Source organism: Suncus etruscus, chromosome 13 (genome assembly GCF_024139225.1).
Source record: "Suncus etruscus isolate mSunEtr1 chromosome 13, mSunEtr1.pri.cur, whole genome shotgun sequence".
NCBI classification, from domain to species: domain Eukaryota; kingdom Metazoa; phylum Chordata; class Mammalia; order Eulipotyphla; family Soricidae; genus Suncus; species Suncus etruscus.
In genome coordinates, this window is record NC_064860.1 from 38,535,777 (window position 1) to 38,548,573 (window position 12,797).

The 12,797-nt window shown below is 40.0% G+C and overlaps 1 protein-coding gene across 1 annotated transcript in view; it reads right to left on the reverse strand.

Moving 5' to 3' along the window:
- Nucleotides 1-11,100, reverse strand: part of GRAMD1C (GRAM domain containing 1C) — a 92,245-nt gene extending 81,145 nt beyond the window's left edge. Inside the window, exons 1-2 of the mRNA XM_049785771.1 lie at nt 10,963-11,100; nt 4,822-4,965 (exon numbers count right to left, since the gene is read on the reverse strand). Coding sequence (XP_049641728.1) covers nt 4,822-4,965; nt 10,963-10,992 — 174 coding nt within the window. The 5' untranslated portion in view covers nt 10,993-11,100. The remainder of the gene's footprint in view (nt 1-4,821; nt 4,966-10,962) is intronic.
- Nucleotides 11,101-12,797: the final 1,697 nt, after the last annotated feature.

The following is a 12,797-nucleotide window of genomic DNA, read 5'->3' on the forward strand; positions in this document are numbered from 1 at the left end:
TAGTGTGGGGTCAGAAAGATATTATAGTGGCTATGATGTTTGCCTTGCATATGGTCGACCCGGGTTCAATCCTCAGCGTTCCATATGGTCCTTCGAGTGCCACCAAGAATAATTCTGAATCTAAAGCCAAGAGTAATCCTTAAGCATTACTAGGTGTGGCCTCCACCAAAATAAAAATAGTGCAACATAATTAATCCTCCTTATGTAATTATAAACCAGGGTAATTTTTAAAAATAATAAGACTTTGGTCAGATTTGCTCTCTCATGTATAACTAGAAAAGTTTACCTATTAATAACATATAACTTTGATTATGCCAAAGTCAATGATAAAGCTCAGAATCAAAACTTCTGGTTTTACATACAATTAGAAAACCTTGAGTATGATCTAGGAAAATTTATACCTAAATAATTTCTACAAAAAACAAGTATACATATTATTATGTTACATATACAAACATATAGACATGTTTGTTTTTCTTTAGGTTTTTTCTTTTGTAATGTATTTTTACTACAGTCAAAAGCAAAAGTATAAAAGTTTATATAATATTAAATTTATTTTAAATTATCTTTCTAAATTTTACTTACTTTTTACCATTACATTAGGATTTGAGTTAATATTAGAACTTATTCAGCTGGAAAAATAGACAGGAAGTAAGTCAACTTGCCTTGCATGTGCTTAGATCCCAGGCACTGCATGCGGTGTTCCCACACTCCCTACTCCCCAGCACTGTCGAGGCTCACACCTAAGTACAAAGTCAAAAACAGCCCTCGATACTGCTGATTGTGGCCCCCAAGCAAAAAAAATTTTATTTATTTTTTTTGTTTTTTGGGTCACACCCGGCAGCGCTCAGGGGTTTCTCCTGGCTCCATGCTAAAAATCGCTCCTGACAGGCTCAGGAGACCATATGGGATGCCAGGATTTGAACCATCAACCTTCTGCATGCAAGGCAAGAGCCTTACCTCCATGCTATCTCTCTGGCCCCAAACAAATAAAATTAAAAAAAAAAATTATCTCCAGGAGCCCAGAAAAACAGTACAACAATGAGGGTGACAATTGACCCAGATTTTATCCTAAGCACCATCCATATACTGCTCTAAATTCCACCAGGAGTGACCCCTGAGCACTGAGTCAGGAGTAATCCTGAACACAGCTGGATGTGGGGCTCCTTCCAAAAAAAAAAGTTTAACAGTTAAAATTATACTTTTATATTATAGGATTGAAATTGTTATCAATCAATAATAGCTATTCAATCTTACTATCTGTTATTTATGATATCCTATTGTCAAAAAAAACATTTAACAGATCTATTAATCAGCAAAAAAATTAAAAGAATAAAGGCTCAAAGAAAATCAGTTTAAAGAAAAAAACCTCTTTAGGGCCCAGAGATGCAACTCATAGGGCTAGAGCACATTCTGTGCCTACAAGGGGAATACTTAGCTCCATGTTATGCTCCCATGAGCAAAGAGTAGCCCCTGAGCATCACTGGGTAAAGCCCCCAAATAACAAATAAAAAAAATTACATAAATTTTGACTCATTTTTTTGTATTCATTTAAGTTTTCACAATTTTTTTTAATTTGAGGGAAAGCATCAAAATATATTTTTCTTTTTTTGTTTTGGTTTTGGTTTTGGGTCACACCTGGCAGCACTCAGGAGTTACTCCTGGCTCTATGCTCAGAAATCGCTCCTGGCAGGCTCAGATGACCATATGGGATGCCGGGATTCAAGCCACCAACCTTCTGCATGCAAGGCAAACACACTACCTCCATGCTATCTCTCCAGCCCCAAAATATATTTTTTAATAATTCAAACAGATCTTATGCAGTACTTTTCTTTTTTTTTTTTTTTTTTTTTTTTTTTTTTGGGTCACACCCGGCGGTGCTCAGGGGTTACTCCTGGCTGTCTGCTCAGAAATAGCTCTTGGCAGGCACGGGGGACCATATGGGACACCGGGATTCGAACCAACCACCTTTGGTTCTGCATTGGCTGCTTGCAAGGCAAACACCGCTGTGCTATCTCTCCAGGCCCTTATGCAGTACTTTTTAAAATCATTTTATGTCAGATATTTTGTTGCTTTAGTGATGATGGGGGACTCCTAAGCAATGCTCAGGGCCTTTTCCAGAGAGAATCAAAACAGTTCAGTGCTTGAACCAAGAAGCACCAGGGTGTGCCAAGACAGTGTTGGAGTGGGAGTATGAATGCCAAGATGGACTCTGTGGCCTCAGGCATGTAAGAAATGTACTCCAACTCTTAAAGCTAACTCCTGGTTCACCTGAGAAAAGGTGATCCTAGATAAGAGAGATAGTGCAGCAGATAAGTCTTGCTCTGAAAACCTGGATTCAATATTCAGCACCCGATATGATTCATTGAGCTCAAAGGGAGCGAATATCCTGAACACAGAGCCTAGGGTGAGCTCTGAGCACTGCCAGCATGGCCCAGAAGCAAAAGTAAAGGTGCTTCATATGAATGTGCCAGTTTTTTTTTTTTAATAACTGACAAAAGTTATCTTAAAATGGGTGTTATAGCACCTCTCTCTACACCTTCTTTCTTTTATTTATTCAAGACCCACCAGTGTGGCAAAGCTATGACCTAATCCCTAATTTTGTAAATAAAGCCACTGATGTCAGGTTAAACAACATATTCAAGAGAACCGCATAGTGAAACTATGGACACAGTGCATACATCCTGCCTAGATGTTGGTTCCCAATCTCTAGTTCATTCAATGACATCAAGCTGCCCACTAAATTCACAACTGTAAAGCAATGGACCAGCCAGACCAGAAAATACTAAGCAGTAAACTGTCGTATCTCTGGAGCATAATTCTAAGTATCAAAACTTTTAAAAGTGGTAAAAATCTTCCTATAGTAAATGGGCATAAATCAAGTTTCCTTGGAAGTTTCATTGAAAGAACTAAAAGTCCTTTAACTCTTGGTTAAACGGTTTTTATGTGCTCCCTGACTGTTATCCAGTTACGATATGGGACTTGTGATACTTCTGGGTCACTTTGTATACTCTGCTATCATATTGTACTCATTCTAAGTCCACTCTACTGCTGGGAAAAGTAAATGAGACACATGGGGGTTAGTGGGAAAAAAAGATCTAGTTAAGGAGCAGAGAGAGAGAGAACAATCTTTCTCCTTTTTCTTCCCAGCCTAATGTTTTTCCAATGCCAGGGATAAAAAGCAGGTCTCTTGCAAGGTATATGTTTTACCATTACATCTTTGTCCTACTTCCAAAGCTAGTACAGTGGGTAGGTAGGGTGCTAGCCTTGCATGCAGCTAACCTGGATTTGATCTCCTACATTCCATATGGTCCCCCCCCCAAGCCCACCACAAGTGATTCTTGAGGGCAGAGCTAGGAGTTGCCCCTGACCATCACTGGGTGTGATCCAAAACAAACAAACAAAAAACCAGACATATAAACCCATCGATCCTACTAGTTATTGTAGAAATGTATTAAAAACCAGTTCAGTTCTATACACTTTTGGCCTCCACATTAAGGAATACAGGTTGTTATACATTTTTAACTCTTCTTTTATCATTTCATGCTACTATGCATATGTTTTTACCAAGAAACTCCCCTCTCTCCAACATTCTGTTCAACCACAATAAGGAAACTAATATAATGAGGCTTATAAAAACTAGGTCCAAAATATATTCAGACTCCAAAAGACTTGAGGAATTAACCTACTATAAGATAGATCAGTATAAACTTTGATTTTGATTTTTGGGATATTATTGGCTTTTCTTCAGTTCTAATCTTTAATTTGTATTTAATAAGACAACTTACTAACAAATTCATATTTTAACTATACATGCCTTACAAGTTCTATAAATCTTACTTATGTTACATTATATTAAATTCTATTAAATAACTCATAGTAGAAATTGCTATGTTTTCAATTAGCCCTTGACTATATAATAAATGTTAGCAATCACAGAGGAACAGAAATACTATTCTTATATATAAAAAAAAAAAAAACTACACCTGAGCAGTAATATGAGTTTTCAGTAGGGAAACCTGAGCCTCGCCAGATTATATAACCACAGGAGCACAATGCAATATAACATGAAACTCCTGACTTAAAACTTCCCATTCACCTAAAGCTGATTAAGTCTCATTCTTATCCAAGACAGTAAAAAACAAAAGGCTACTATATAATTACTATATGCTTCAGGTCAAATAAAACTTCCTTACAGGTAAAGGACATAATTATTTAAATCAAAATTACAAAAAGTAGCTGATCTTTCAGCAATTCTAAGAATAAGGTTTCTACATAATGATATTCTTTTGCCAACACAGTGAACAACAATAAACTGGAATCCAATTCTCTAGTTTGCTTTCATGGACTTTGAAGAAGTCACTATAAAAACCAGACAACAGGGCCAAAGATATAGTACAGCAGAGAGGGCGCTTGCTTGCCTTGCACACAGCCAACGCAGATTAGATCTGAGCATTTTATACAATCCCCAAACCCGCCAGGAGTTAATCCCGGATGCAAAACCAGAGGTAACCTCTGAGCACAGCGAACTGTGGCCCCAAAACAAAATAAAACAAAACAAGACAAAAATAAAACCAGACAATAGTGCCTTCTAGTGGCCAAAGGAGAGCACAATCATGACTGTCTGGGACAACAGATAAAACTAAACTTAAAAAGCAAAACTATCACGGTGTTTAAATAAAGATATTATTAAAAAGAAAAAAGAAAAAAGAAAAACTAAATGTCAATAAGAAAAGTTATATATTACATGAAATATTATATAACTAAAGAAAACTTGCACACACAATTAAAATGTAGATATGATAAATATAGAAATATTACCCAAAAGCTCCAGTCATTACTCCAGTTATGAAAATTTGGCTGTTTTTTAGCTGACACCATATTCTCATCCACAACTGGACTAGGAGTTTCCTCTAACTCTTCCTGTGATTCTGTGGCAAGGCTTGAATCTCCTTTACTTAATACCTGAAAACAAGTATGAAACAATTTTAATTATTTATTAAGAATGCTCATTTGGGGCCCAGAGAGATAGCACAGCGGCGTTTGCCTTGAAAGCAGTTGATCCAGGACCAAAGGTGGTTGGTTCAAATCCCGGTGTCCCATATGGTCCCCCGTGCCTGCCAGGAGCTATTTCTGAGCAGACAGCAGGTATAACCCCTGAGCACTGCCGGGTGTGGCCCAAAAACAAAAAACAAACAAACAAAAAAAAAAGAATGCTCATTTGGGGGAAAATATAAATTAATTTTCAAAGGATAATAAGCTTTTAGAAAAATAATAGTTTCCCTATAATTAAAAATTTATATAGATGGTAAACATTTCCTACCACAACTTGTTAGGTAGTTCAGTTAGTACTAGGGATGAAAAAAAAAAAAAAGAAAAAATCAAGGGAATAAACAATATCAAAATATAACATACCCTCAGGACCAGAGCTATAGCACAGTGGTGGATGTTTGCCTTGCACACAGAAAACCCAGAAAGAACCTGGGTTCAAGTCTCCAGCAGCCCATAAATGGTCCTCTGAGCCTGTCAGAAGCAAATTCTGAGTTCAAAGCCAGGAGTAACCCCAAGTTTTGGGTATGACCCAATTCTCCACCCCCCAAAAAAAGATAATACACCCTTGGTCTCAGATCACAAAGCTCAAGTTATCAAGTATAAGGCAAGAGATGGGAGAGCATGAAGAGGAGGGAAGTGACAACGGAACAGTGGTAGAAAGACTTAGATACTTGGATGGTGATAGTGGGCAACAGTCACTTTGTATATCAGTGCCATGAAAGTGTTATAACCATGTCATCAAAACAGACATTTTAAATAATAAGATGCAATGGGAATGTCAATTGTTTCCATATCTTTAGAGAATAATTTTCAATGCTTAAGCAGTGGTCCTCAAACTATGGCCCGAGGGCCACATACTGTATTTGTATCTGTTTTGTTTCTTCATTGCAAAATAAGATATATGCAGTGTGCATAAGAATTCGTTCATAAGTTTTGTTTTTACTATAGTCAGACCCTCCAATGAACTGGTCCCCTGTTTAAAAAGTTTGAGGACTCCTGCTTAATAGGATCGAAGATGATTATAGACAATCCAATAATTCAGTGTGCACATGGAGGCAAGAACATTTATAATTCTTAGAAAGTGAAAACACCATGACTGTACACTGGTAGGGAAACTGGCAAACATATTGTGATTAATTAAAAATTAGTGAAGTTAAAATAGATGAAATAGATGATTCAGATATCTAAACTAGTCATTGATGCTCCACCCCATCTATAGCATATTCAGGAGAAAGATTTATACACTGTGCAAGATTCAGACTCAATTCACCCAAAAAAGTCACAATGGAGTTTAATGGAGGGTCAGAGAGATAGCATAGCGGTAGGGCGTTTGCTTTGCATGCAGACGGATGGTGGTTCAAATCCCGGCATCCCATATGATCCCCTGAGCCTGCCAGGAGTGATTTCTGAGCACAGAGCCAGGAGTAACCCCTGAGCACTGCCAGCTGTGATACAAAAACCAAAATAAATAAATAAATACATAAATACATAAATAAAGAAAAGAGACATGGAGTTCTGAAGGTATTTTTGACAAAAAGTTGGGTCCACAGCAGTTCTCAGGGGATTAGGGGAGCACTCCCCAAAGGGATCAATATTATAGCTGGCCAGAATCTTACAGCTTGGGGTGCATGTGGTGATGGGAATAAATGTAAGGACTTTCACGTGCCAGTCATGTGTACCAGCCTGCTATTTCCCCAGACCTCTGTGAACTAAAATCTTGATCCTAAGGATTATGTGCGAAAGTATCCATGGCATCCACATGCCACAGCAAAGGAGTAATTAAAAGTCACTTTAGGGACTGGTGAGGTGGCGCTAGAGGTAAGGTGTCTGCCTTGCAAGCGCTAGCCTAGGAAGGACCACGGTTCGATCCCCTGGCGTCCCATATGGTCCCCCCAAGCCAGGGGCAATTTCTGAGCGCTTAGCCAGGAGTAACCCCTGAGCATCAAACGGTGTGGCCCGAAAAACAAACAAACAAACAAACAAAAAGTCACTTTAAGCCTGCAGGTCTTATACTCTATAAAGTAACCACTGCCATGGGGAAGCACATTATCCTGGCTTTAATTGATTTGAGTCTTTTAAGAAATGGAAACATGTAAGTACAAAAGAGTAGGGGCCAGAGAAATACTACAAAGGGTAGGGCTTTTGCCTTGCCCATGGCAGACCTGGGTTCAATCCCTGGAACCAGATCTGGTCCTCCTGAGCATAGGAAGTAGTGCTTAGCATAAAATATCAGAGAGAAGCACATTCATTAATCATAGAAAAGAAAAAGCAAATCAAAGAAATAAAGTTGAGTACACAAAGGATTAAAAATGAAAAAGAAATAGAAGTTCACAGTTTGAATGTTGGAAATCCAAACTATATTAAAATAACTTAATAAACAAAAGACAAAAGGCTAGCTTTGTATTTCTACAATGTAGGTTTTAAATTAGCTTCAATAAATGCTGAAATCCATAAGATGGCAAATCTTTATGGCTTTAATCAATACTGGCTCAAACAGCACTCATCCAGGGAAATCCTATTACATTTAAACAAGGTGTCCTTTATAATTTTAGATAATTATACAATATAAAGTAGTCAATAAATTGATATGCTTTTACCTTTTCCACTACAACTCTTGACTCACTTAAATTCTCTGCTTTCATAAGCATTCATCTAAAAATATGTAATATGAAGCTCAGAGAAATAGTCAATGATTTTATTTCATTGATAAAGATAGCAAAAGCAAAATAAGCTAAATCGAGCAAACTACATCAAGCAAAAAAGTTTTTGCAATGAAAGAAACTAAAGAGCTAAAAGAGACACCTTACTAAATGGGAGAAAATATTAGCACACCATACATCAGATAAAGGCCAATATCCAAAATATATAAAGTACTCATGAAGTTCTACAACAAGAAAACCAGTATAACTCTACTCAAAACATTGAAGTGAGACGGCCAGAGCAGTGGTGCAGCGGTAGGGCATTTGCCTTGCACATGGCTGACCTAGAACGGACCGAGGTTCATTCCTCTGGTGTCCCATATGGTCCCCAAGGCCAGGAGTGATTTCTGAGTGCAGAGCAAGGAGTAACCCCTGAGTGTCACCAGGTGTGGCCCAAAAGTCCAAAATAAAAAAAGAATAAAATGATTTAAAATAAAAACATTGAGGTGAGATCAATATACTTCTCTTAAAAAAGACATATAAACAGCCTATATGCATATAAAACAGTATTCATCATCCTCAAGAAATGCATTGCATAACAATGAGAAACCACCTCACAACAGAAAGAATGTCATATATATATATGGAAACTTGGGGGCTGGAGCAATAATACAGTGGGTAAAATATTTTCCTTGCACATGGCAGATCCAATTTCAATCACCTGCATCCTATATGGTCCCCCCGAATCTGCCAGAAGTAATCTCTGAAAGCAGAGCCAGGAATAATCCAGAGGCACTGTTGAGTGAGCCCCCCCACCCCCGCAAAAAAAAAAAAAAAAAAAAAAAAAAAGAAAGAAACCAAAAACAAAACAATACAAAGTGGAAACAACCCATGTTAGCAGAGATGCTATGAGAAAGAAACCTGCATTCGCTATTGGTGGGAAGGTTGTCTAGTTTCTATAGGAAATATGGAGATTCCTCAAGAAATTAAAATTGAGTTCTCATATGTATCACAGATTCCTATTCTTAGGATTTATCCCAAGGATACAAAAACATTCATTCAAAAATACATAGGCACACTTCTCTTCATTAGAGCACTAAGTACAATAGCCAGGATATGAAAACAACCCAAATATCTAATGATAGATAAAGAAGTTGTAGTGTATGGGAAGATGAAATCTTGCCTCTGTTACAATATGGACGGTGCCTGAGGGCATCATGTTAATTAAAGAAATCAGTGGCGTAGGGCTGGAGCAATAGCACAGCAAGTAGGAAGTTTGCCTTGCATGCAGCCAGACTGAGTTTGATTTCCAAAAGTCCCCCAAGGCCTCCAGTGATTCCTGAACAGAGAACCACAAAAACAAAAGCTCACAAAAACAGGATAGACCAAAGCCCCACATAGAGAATAAGCTGGGTAGATTCCTGGAAATTATTTGGTAAATCCTTGACAATATTTAAAATAACAACTATTGACTCTTCCACCAGTACTCATAACATTTAAACCAACACAAGTTGGTTTGTTTTGGTTTTGGGGTGTTTTTTGTTTGTTTGTTTGTTTGTTTGGTTGGTTGGTTTTTGGCAGTGTCAGGACTCAAACCAAGGGCCTCCCACATTACATGGCAAGTGCTCTAGCATTAAGTCACTATCTATGACAGTGGTCTCAAACTCGCGGCCCGCGGGCCGTTTGCGGCCCTCTGTACAACATTTTGTGGCCCGCGGCCCGCCTTCAAATATCGCAGTATTTGCGATTATTCGCTTACCGAATAATCGCAATAAAAATCGCATTAGTAAGGAAAAAATTGCATTAAACATTTGCATTCCCCGAGCAGCTCCGTTCAGGGTATGCAAATGTTTAATGCGATTTTTTTGCTATTTTTTTTCTTACTAATGCGATTTTTTATTGCGAATATTCGGTAAGAGAAATCCCTTATGCGGCCCTGCCTCACCCCGACTTTGCCTCCTGCGGCCCCAAGGTAAATTGAGTTTGAGACCCCTGATCTATGAGGAGTGTAGGAATTCTGTAGACATTATATTCCTCATTTACAGCTTTTACTTAAGTTCATTTATGCAGCTACCGACAAATCAGCCCACTAAGATTGTGAACCCCTCCTCCCAAGAAAGATTCTAGGATGCATCAAAAGTGTAAGGAGCGGGGCTCCTTCTCTTAGACACAGAAGCAATACAAACAACCCTTCTCTGCTTGGTATTAGCAGCTTTTTACTTACTTGTTTGGGGTAGAGGGAGAGTATTTTGGATCACACACAACGGTATTCAGAAGCTACCCCTGGCTCTGTGACTGGGGTTGAGGGGGCAGGAGGCATTCCTGGCAGTGCTCAGGAAACACATATGATGGCTGAGGTTAAAATCAGGATGGGCTACACGCAAGGCAAGTGCCTTAACCCCTTTCTATCTCTCAATCCTATTAGCAAGTTCTTCCAATGGCATTTCGAATCTCTTGCTACCTATCATGTCCATAAATAGTCTAGAACCTTCTAACCCAGAAAACACTCTCGCTATACTGCTTTGTTTAGGGAATAGTAAGAAAGGCAAGCAGACTAAGCTTGTACACTGCAGGTCTTAGATTTGCCTTTGTTTGAGCCCACAGATGCAAATCTGGAAGGCCCTGTAATAAGCCCATTCTTTGTTCATTCAATAATAACCTGAGTGCCTCGACTGTTTTATAAACACTGTCATGCTTATTCAAGTAAAAGGCAAAGAATTGGTTCCCCTTCTCTAAAAGGAAATCCCTCCATCCAACCAACGTCAAAGTCATGATCAAGAAAAGTGTTCGGATCTGCAGGCACGCCTGCAACAAAGCAAAGGCCAGCTTCCCTCCGAAGAAGAAAACTCAGCAAGTTTGACCAAGTAGGACAGTCAACAAAAGAGAGTTGAAACCCAAAACTTGGTCCGTAGCAAAATGATTTCAACTAGCTAAAGGAGAAGAGGGGGGGCGGGAGCTTTTTCTCAAGTGTTGAGGGTTAAGGGAAGGGATTAGGGTCGGATCTGCAGGGTCGGTTTTGCAAGGCAAAGAGACCTCTGGACTTCTGGGGACCAAATGCCAGCACTCCGCCTCCCCTGAGAAGGCTCCACCGCAGCCCAAGGCGGGAAGGGTTTGCAGAAAAGCATCGAGAACAACTTGACAAATGACTCCGAGGAGCTCCAAGAGAAAAAGGGAGAACTAAATTATCATGAACCCCAACAACTCAGTTGAGGGCAATTGCCACGCCAAGCCTGGACTAGGGAGCCACCCCGACCAGGCAGGCACCACTTACCTGGCCGACGGTCTGTGGGCCCCCCTCCATCGCGGCTCCCGGGGTACAGCGCAGGCCCACTGCTGAGAAGGGGCGTCCCGGCGAGACCCCGGTCCCACCCCCACTGCGCTCCGGAGTTGGCCCGGACGCCTCCCGAGCCCGTCCTCCGAGAGCTGCGGCCTGTCCTCCGCCCTCTGCTGGCAGTTAAGGGCTCCTGCGGGCCTAATTAAAATGAACATTATTTATTTGTTAGCCCTGTGAGCATATCACTAATAAGTGGGGACCCCCCCCCACTTCTCTCATCTAGCAGACAAAAATGTAAAACCATCAGCGTTGACTTATAATCAAAAGGAAACTATGTTCTATGCAGCAGACATGCAGTAAAATAGTACCAACGTGGAATCAATTACTGCTATGGGGGCCAGAGAGATAGCATGGAGGCAGGGTGTTTGCCTTGCATGCAGAAGGACGGTGATTCGAATCCTGGCATCCCATATGGTCCCCTGAGCCTGCCAGGAGCAATTTCTGAGCATAGAGCCAGGAGGAACCCCTGAGCGCTGCCGGGTGTGACCCAAAAACCAAAAACCAAACAAACAAAAACCAAAAAAACTCTGTTAAGCATCAAGAGAGCCAGTCTCAGATCTGAGCAATAGACACATAATCGACAGGTCCCCGTATAAACTTAGGACTAATACTTTTTGTTTGTTTGTTTGTTTGTTTCTGGGTCACACCCGGCGGTGCTTAAGGGTTACTCCTGGCTCTGTGCTCAGAAATTGCTCCTGGCAGGCTCAGGGGACCATATGGGATGCCGGGATTCAAACCAAAGTCCTTCTGCAAGCAAAGGCAAATGCCCTACCTCCATACTATCTCTCTGGCCCCTAGGACTGATACTTTAAAATTTTTTGTTTGTGCCTGCTTCAGCATCACTTATCATTAGGGAAATACAAATCAAGACAAGATAATCATCTCACACCAGTGAAAATGGCACATACCAAAAATAATTGGAACAATCTGTGCTGGTGAAAAAGGAACTCTCTTCTGCGGCTAATGGGAATATTGTCTGGTTCAACGACTGTGGAGAAAAGGTATGGGGAGTCTTCAGAAAACTTAGAATCGAGCTGCTATGTAACCCAGCAGTTCCACTTAGAGACATCTATCCCAGGCCTTAGAAACATTCATTCAAAAGAATGTATGCACACCATTATTTATTTCTGCAATAGTACAATAGCTAAAACCTGGAATCACTCATATTTTATACCATTTGATAAGTGTCCAGCCACAGATGAATAAATTACAATGATGTGGTATCATTACACAACGAATACAATGGAGCTGCAAGTAACAATGACACTATGCAATTTACTGAGCCTTGTTTTGAACTGGAAGATACCATGTTGAAAAAAGTAAGCCAGAAGAAAGATAAACACAGGATTATCTCCCTTATCTGTGATATACAGAATAACTGGATGGAAAAATGCAATGTAGTAAAGGAGGGGAGAATGCCTAGACCACCCTTGACCCCAGAGCTTAGGGAATACAGAGAAAGAAAGAAATCAAGATAGAAGATGAGAAAAGGAAGTAATGGGGGGGGGGGGAGAAAAGGAAGAAATGGAACAGGGGCGAGGGCTTCCATTATATAGCTGATATGGAAAAGTGATACAGCTACAAATGCAAAGCACAGATTCAACAACACTGAAAACATGAAATATAAGTTGCAACCACCAGCCTTTATAAGAAGTCAAGGTGGCAGGCGGGTGTGTGTGTGTGTGTGTGTGTGTGTGTGTGTGTGTGTGTGTGTGTGTGTGTGTAGATGATGGCTATAGGAATACTGGTGGTTGGAGTTGACACTGGTGGTA